A 7,500-nucleotide genomic window follows, 5' to 3' on the forward strand; every position below is an offset into this window, starting at 1 on the left:
TTATTTCTCAGATCAGTGCTGCTGACTGGGGACAAGCTGAAACAACATATAACCTCTATGAGGTTCTTTTCAAGGTTCACAAGGTAAGTTATGAGAAGGATGCTGTGATGTGCATCAGGGCTGTTCAAATTTTGATCACCTCTGTTTGCTCTCTCTAGAGAGGTCTGTTTTCCTCTTTGAGCGTGTAGTATAGTGATTCAGGGAGCTGTCTAACCAAGGCATGTACACAGAGAAGGTTCATCTGTTTAACCTGCGAATATAGAGAAATACTAGTGATTCCTTCTACTGACATCAGCTGTAGAAAGTGAAATAACAGCGTACCTTTCCCCCAGTATGTAGTAATTACAAGTTTGCATTACAGCTGTGGATGGCAGAGGACTGCTGGCTCCAGGCAAGGCTCTACTTGGGACTGGAGCATTCTCCTGAGCAGGACACGGAGTCTCTGTGCTTCAGTATTCTGGTCGGCCACGGCCAGAGCCACACCTTCAGGGTAGAGCTGGCCACTGACCTGGCTATCTGGGAGAAGTCCTTCCAAAGGGCTGTCTTCTTGGAAGTGCAGCGAATACAAGTGAGTACTTTCATATAAAATGGTCTCTTTTTTGGTATTTTCTGTTTATAAATTCTTTGAATATAAGTTCGAAAGTAGTGCCTAGTGAAATTAAGACCACAGCACAACTGTATGCTTTCCATTGGGCTTTAGAGCCAGAAGGAAGATAAATAGCATCAATAATCTTGGATAACTAAAATGTACTCTTCCAAATACAAACATGACAGTCTGAAATTGAGCTTTATAATCCTTTAATACCAGTATTATTGCATAGGAACACTACAGCACAATTGCATTTGTGTGTAATATTCCTGTACAATTGTGCACTGGTCCATTTATTTAGCATAACAGAGCAGCACAAACATCTATATGATATTGCTATGATTATTGTCGTTGCACCTTTTGTTTTGAGGAAGTGACTTGCATTCATCATTTACCTCCTGTATTTATTAAAACTGTGTGTATTATATTTCATACATGAGTTTTTGAACACCTCTTAAAGAAGAAGAAAAACCTGTGTTGATTTGTTAGATGGAGACAATGAGCTGGAAAGGATGTGCAGCAGGTTAGGATGATTAAAGACAGAGATAGAAATGGATGGAGTTAAGTTAGTGGAGTGCAGAGAATTAATAAGGTGGAAGCGAGGGTAGCTGTGTAAAGGAATGAAGTGTGGAAAGCCGTGTTTATCCAGGTGGCTATACCTGTGATGGTATGAAGATGTCTTGAAGAGAGGACATGGCGTTTTTTAAAGTCGAATGTTTAACACAATCTTGGAGATTGAGAAGCTGCCAGAAGAGTAGAAGAATGAGTCCAATTTTCAAGAACAGGGTTGATGTGCAGAGCTGTAGTAACTAGAAAGAGATGAGGCTGATTAGCCATACCATGAAGAGTTGTTGAAGCTCATTTAAGCGACACTCGGTGACATGCGTTAGGGCTTCATGCTGAGAATGAACACTACAGCTGTGATGTTTGCTTGATGTTTGCTGATGGAGAAGAATAGAGACGATCAGACAGAGTTGCACTGTGCCTTTGTAGATCTAGAGAAAAGCTCTCTGAACCCCTTTTTGTTTGCAGTGGTGATGGACAGGTTAACAGATGAGACGAGACAGCGGTCTCTGTGGACTTTTACAGATGACACTCATGAAATCTGTAGTGAGAGTAGGAATAGAATACATGTGTGTGAATGAGAGGTAGGCAGGTGGAAAGGTGAACATGCAAAGTTGGATGAATTTAAATACCTGTACTCAACCAGCCAAAGCTATAGACAGTTCACAGGAGAGGTCAAGAAGAGAGTGCAGGCTGGGTGGAGCAGTTGGAGACAAGTCTCTGGGATGATTTGTGACAGAAGCCTAGCAGTGAGTCTAAAAGCAGAAGGAGGCCGAGTTGAAGATGTTAGGATTTTCATTGGATGTGACCAGAATGGACTGGATCAGAAATGAGTACATCAGAGGGACAGGTCAGGCTGAGCAGTTTAGAGGCTGAGATGGTTTGGACATATGCAGAGGAGGGATAGAGGATATACTGGACAAAGGATGCCAAAGATGGACCTGCCAGGTACATCACAGAAGATTCATGGCTGTAATGAAGAAGGACACAGTAGAGGGTTGGTGTGACACAGGAGGGATAGGGGTGAGATGGAGGCAGATGATCCACTATGGCAACCTCTAAAGGGAGCAGCCAGAAGAGGACATTTGGAAGACGTCTAAATCAGTAAAACAATCAGTACTTTTCTGTGATATAAAAATCTAACACATTATCTCCCTACTGGTGAATTACAGGCAATAACAGGCATGTCTTTTTCTTTTGACCAAGGAAACCTTTGTTAATTCCAGTTTTGTTATGAATAACCATTACTTGAAATCTGTCAGAAATGTCAGATTTGTAAGTTTTGGTTTTTTTTTAGTTTCTGTTTAAATATACAAAGACATTTACAAACAGTTATTTTAATAACAGAATTTCACCAACATGATTTGGTGTGTCAGGTTTGACACGGTGAGCAGTTAAGAGTTTTCGTGGCACAGATAGTGCAAGTGAAATTAGAGATTGGATTTGGGTCTGAGGGAATCATTATTCAGTCGTATGGCTACACCAGGCTTAACATGCCACAACATTTTTGAATTCTCTGGTTGCAGCTCAGAAAAATGCCAGAGGCCTTACCTGCTTCAGATGAATTTGTCTGGCTTGCAAATGGGGCTTAACTGGTCCCCTGACAGTTCCATCCAGCCCATTCCTCCTCTCAGTTTGGCAAACATGCACTGAGTTCAGTCGCTTTCCCTTGATTTAGGGTATCAAATAGACTGAAATCCCTCTATCAAAGTCTGAAAAAGTTGGTCCTTTAGTTTGTGTCCAACGAGCTACGTGATCGTTACACATTGCAGGGCTTGGTGAACAAATGACAGCTGGGACAAAAAGCTTTGAAAGTTTTTGAACTGTGATTTCTTCTGATAATAATAAATGTTTCCTTAATTCTTGCTAGGAGTAACGCTTGAATTTATTTTCTGAAACGAGCAGTTTCTATCATATTTCAGGCCTGCTTATATTAATCACAGTGGTGTCTGCCTATGCAGCTACCCTTGGAAACTACTTTGATGATTGTCAAACCAGCGAATCACTTGTCTAGTCGACAGATGTGTAAAACACTTCTTAATAATAATAGATCAGTTCATTTTTTTGGCAACTTACAAGTATATGGATGTAGAGCTCATTGTAATTTGCTGTCTAGGCCAGCTGCCAATAGTTTGACTGCAACTTAAAATTAATAACTAAAATACATTCAATTAAAATTTTTCATCCTTAACATACATAACAAAATGTTACAGCATACAGCAGGAAGACTCAAGCTTTCCTGTTTCAGACAAAGTGATATCACCCAAAATGGGAAAAAAAAGCTCAACCAGAAATACTTTGGGTGTAGGACCTAACAATGAGTCACACGAATTCTTTGTAGTGCATTTGAGCTGGTGCTATATAATGCTGCATCTTGGACACCTCCCAATGTTCAGACAAACCTCCCAGTGAAAGACACTTTATTTTCAGTCTTTTCTTGTTTTTGTAGATTTTATTGGCCTGCATGTTAATTTAACACTGGTGTTTAGGAGTTTAAAGCCATCGCCAGGCCACAGAAGCTCTGTGTTTTTGTGCTCGTTCTGTAGTGAAATACTTCAGGGGCAACTTTTGATTTTTCAAACACCTGCTGGTGTTTTGTCGTTCTCTTTGTGGTCGGCTCTGCTTCATCAGAGGGCAGATGTTTGGAGGTTATTTCTTTGATGCTGGCTAACTAATGCCAACTGTGAGCTGCACTTCATATTTAAAGTGGATTCACTGAATACTAAACCCAGATCCAGAGAAAGCTGCAGCTACCTCAGGTGAGGGCTGAGCGCATTTGGTATTTGGGCTGATTTAGCAGGGAAATAATATGTTTGTGTTGCCTTGAATGCATTTCCATGTGCCTACCAAAAATATATATACTGTGTGTGTGGCAATGATGGACAGAGGGAGCTCTTTGATATTAAAATTGTGCCGCTTTCATTATCTGACTGGATATAACCCTACCCAAACAAACTCTAGGCCCAACTGCTTTTTAATAAATCTTCTTACCGTACCCCTAAAATACTACTTCCATAATCAACACGGTGTGTTAAGTTACCTCAATATTTTCAGAGAAAAGCATATCTTGCCATGTGTTACAAAAAAAACAAAACAAAAAAAACAAAACAAAAAACAAAAAAAAACCCCAGAGGAAATTGGATAAAATCAGGGCAAAAGAAGAATCTGCAAACCTGAAAGAAAGAAACTACCTGCTGCAGATGAATAGTATCTAAAAGTCGTGTTTTTAAGAAATAGAAAAAGATATGTACCAAAGACTTCATACAGGACTTGAGAGATACAGTTGGCCCTTCAGTTACTGTTAAATTATGTTTCATCAGGGTGGCTGTCATGAAGCCATTCCAATGAAAGGTATGCCAAACACAACAAGTGGACTGAAAAAACAGCCGTGAGGAATCCTGATTTAGAATTTTTGGTTCAAATTGTCTTTCACAGTGAATTTCCAAAGGCTATATTTCTCAGCTTAATACCAACACAGTAAAATCATGCCTGGGTAGAAAAAACACAGAGTGGAAACGCCACAAGTCATGGATTGTCTCCCCCAGAGTCCAGACCTCAACATTACTGAAGCAGTGTGGGATCATTTTGGCACAGAATGGAACAAAAGGCAGCCAGCATGTAACCAAAGAGAAGCTTTGAATGTCCTTTGAGAAGCCTAGAGAACTGTTCCTGAAGACTACTTCAAGAAATGAACAATAAAGGTTTCGGGCTGTATTCTTCAACACAGCGTGAGGTATTGACTTTCAAGGTTAGAACTGTACAAACTTTTTTCTCTTATTTACTGTATTCCCACGCATCTTTCTACACCTATTTCACATTTTCCAAGCAAAATACAAAGAAATGAGGGGCGGTTCATGACTTTTGCACTTTGCACTTTTTTGTCAAGCTTGTTCCAAAAGTGACTCAGTCCCAATTGTTAAAATGCCCTTTCAATAGTCACGATCTTTAACAATAAAAAGCAGTAAACAGCTTTACAAAAAGGAGTGTCCCCAAAATGACGATCAGTTGAAATATTGACATAAATTAGCAGATTAAATATTAAATAAATGTAGCTAACTAGTTATTACAATGCAGCTTCAAAAGTAGCCTAATTTGCACGAGGGTGCAATTTAATGTTTGCTTCAGACTTTTGTACTTCAGATCAAAACACGACACAGAAAAGCAGAGATGGGCTTTTAGCTTTTATGTGACACCGTTTATATGCACATACATCCTGTCTTTTTTTTTTTTAAACAAAGAGCCTTTAAATGTTGGCTCCTTTTTCACATGAACAAAAGTTAATCAATGAACATCAAATGAATAAATAGCAATTAAGTCTAATATTTGTTTGAGCTGAAGTCTAAAAACTCAGTGATAAACCTAAAGTCTCGGTTTCTGTATTGGAAATTGTTTTCCGGGCTCTTAAAGCAAATGTATTCAGTTCAGTTTTGTTAGTGTGTTTCTCTCTCTTTAGTCTTTTGTACTAACTGAGCAAGAAGCTAATGTGCTCAGTCGGGTTTTATCCATTGATGGCCAGTTCAAGAACGTTCAGTTTTTATTTTTATTAAAAGCTTTGTGTTTAGGATTGTTGTCATGTAGTGGGAACGAGGGCCAGCCAATGAGAGAGTTATTAACAGCTAGAAGTGAATAGAGCCTGTTGCTGCCATTATGTGCTATGAATCAACACTGGGAAACAAACTAATCCATGTACCCGAGCAGCCGTAAGTGGCCAGGACGGGACGTGATTTGGTAAACATTTCATGTTTCACACGTCAGCTTCTAGAGCAGAAAAATGAAGCAAACCCAGTTCTTCATCAGTGTTACACTGATGTCAGTGACTCAGTCCCCACTGACCCCCATGTTAAAGTGCCCAAAATCATAAGAGAGACAAACATGAATATTTTATCAGGATGTTACTTGACACTAAACGAGCAAGTTATCCATTTTTTTCCTATGAAGTAACTAAAGTTATGGCGTTATATGATTACCTGGCACTGAATCTACCAAGGAAGATCACTTTTTAAAAAAATAAATAAAAATACTGAAATTAAGGTTCAACGTCGACAGTCCACAGACCAGTCGGTGACACCCCAGCGCCTGTCTTGGTTTCACGCTTGTTTTGATCATGGCCACTTCGCGTCTTTCTCCTCACTTTGACTTTCCACCACTATATTTTGGTAAATGCGAATCCAGCCTATGGATTCCTCCTTGCTGATAAGAGATTTGCATCTCGCAGCCTCGTCTCTGGGAGTCTGCTGCCCGTTCTTTTGTCTTGATCTTGTGATATTTTCACACCTGTGCTTTCTAGACTGACAGTGACGTCCTTGACTGTCGTTTTGAAGTTCTTCTTCACAGCTCCAGGGATTTTTCTGTCATCAGCTGAAGTTGTTCGCTATGGGCAACCTGTCCTGTGTTTATTTCAAAGTCTAGCACTGGGTACCTTTTCCTTCAGATCTTCCCACACTGCTGTTCTTTATATATTGTTGTGATTCTGTGTCTTTTTTGTTTTCAGACGAGCTGTGTTTCTGTCAGTCAGGTTTCTGGTCATGTTGTATGCCTTTGGCTTTAGCTGCAAACGGATGAAGAGATGGACTGAATGAAGGCTTAGCAGCAATAGCCTTTAATTTGTGACCAATCCCTGCAAGAAACTCATCTGCTTGTTGTTTTTAACTAACTTTTTCACTATTTTGTGAAATAGTAAAATGCATGGAAATCAAAAGTTGATAGTTTCTCCTTTACTGTCATTTTTCTTGTGATTTTAAAATCAAAACAATAATAAACAGTAGGGGTGCAACGATACACAAAATTCACGGTTCGGTTCGGTTCGATACTTTGGTGTCACGGTTCGATATTTTTTCGATACAAAAAATGTTCATGCTTTTTTAATTTGTCATTTATTAAAATTATAAATATATATTTTAACTCAAAAGTACAGTTTTTAAATTTAATGTTGCTGAAACGACAAAGTAATAAAAACATAGATATCTCATGGAGAAATCCCTCATCTTTGGAAAAGAGTTTATTACAGAGAAATGGCTCTTTCCAAAATAAAAGCTATACTATACGCTTCTTCTGGGGTATACTCTCAGCAGCATATTAAACATATCAGGTCCCCATAAGGAGAATCATGTGCTAACGGCTGTTTAAATGACTTGGGTAAAGTTTGTAGCATGCGTGCTTGTTGTTTTTGTCTGCTTCCACTTGTCTTTGCACTAGGATGATGTCGGAGTAAATGTGCAGTCATATTCGTTGTGTTCCCACTAGTGCTGTCAGCGTTAATCTCGTTGAAATGACGTTAACGCCACAACACGGCAAATCTCCGTTAACGAGCTACCGCGGATCGCCCCGTGCGTGGGGCTGGACAGCGT

General features: G+C 39.5%; 1 protein-coding gene across 1 annotated transcript in view; it reads left to right on the forward strand.

The window, feature by feature from the left end:
• The window catches only part of sntg2 (syntrophin, gamma 2), a 100,793-nt gene that overhangs the window by 70,483 nt on the left and 22,810 nt on the right, over window positions 1–7,500 (forward strand). The window contains exons 13-14 of the mRNA XM_063498286.1: window positions 12–83; window positions 362–568. Coding sequence (XP_063354356.1) covers window positions 12–83; window positions 362–568 — 279 coding nt within the window. The remainder of the gene's footprint in view (window positions 1–11; window positions 84–361; window positions 569–7,500) is intronic.

Source organism: Pelmatolapia mariae, linkage group LG16_19 (genome assembly GCF_036321145.2).
Source record: "Pelmatolapia mariae isolate MD_Pm_ZW linkage group LG16_19, Pm_UMD_F_2, whole genome shotgun sequence".
NCBI lineage: Eukaryota > Metazoa > Chordata > Actinopteri > Cichliformes > Cichlidae > Pelmatolapia > Pelmatolapia mariae.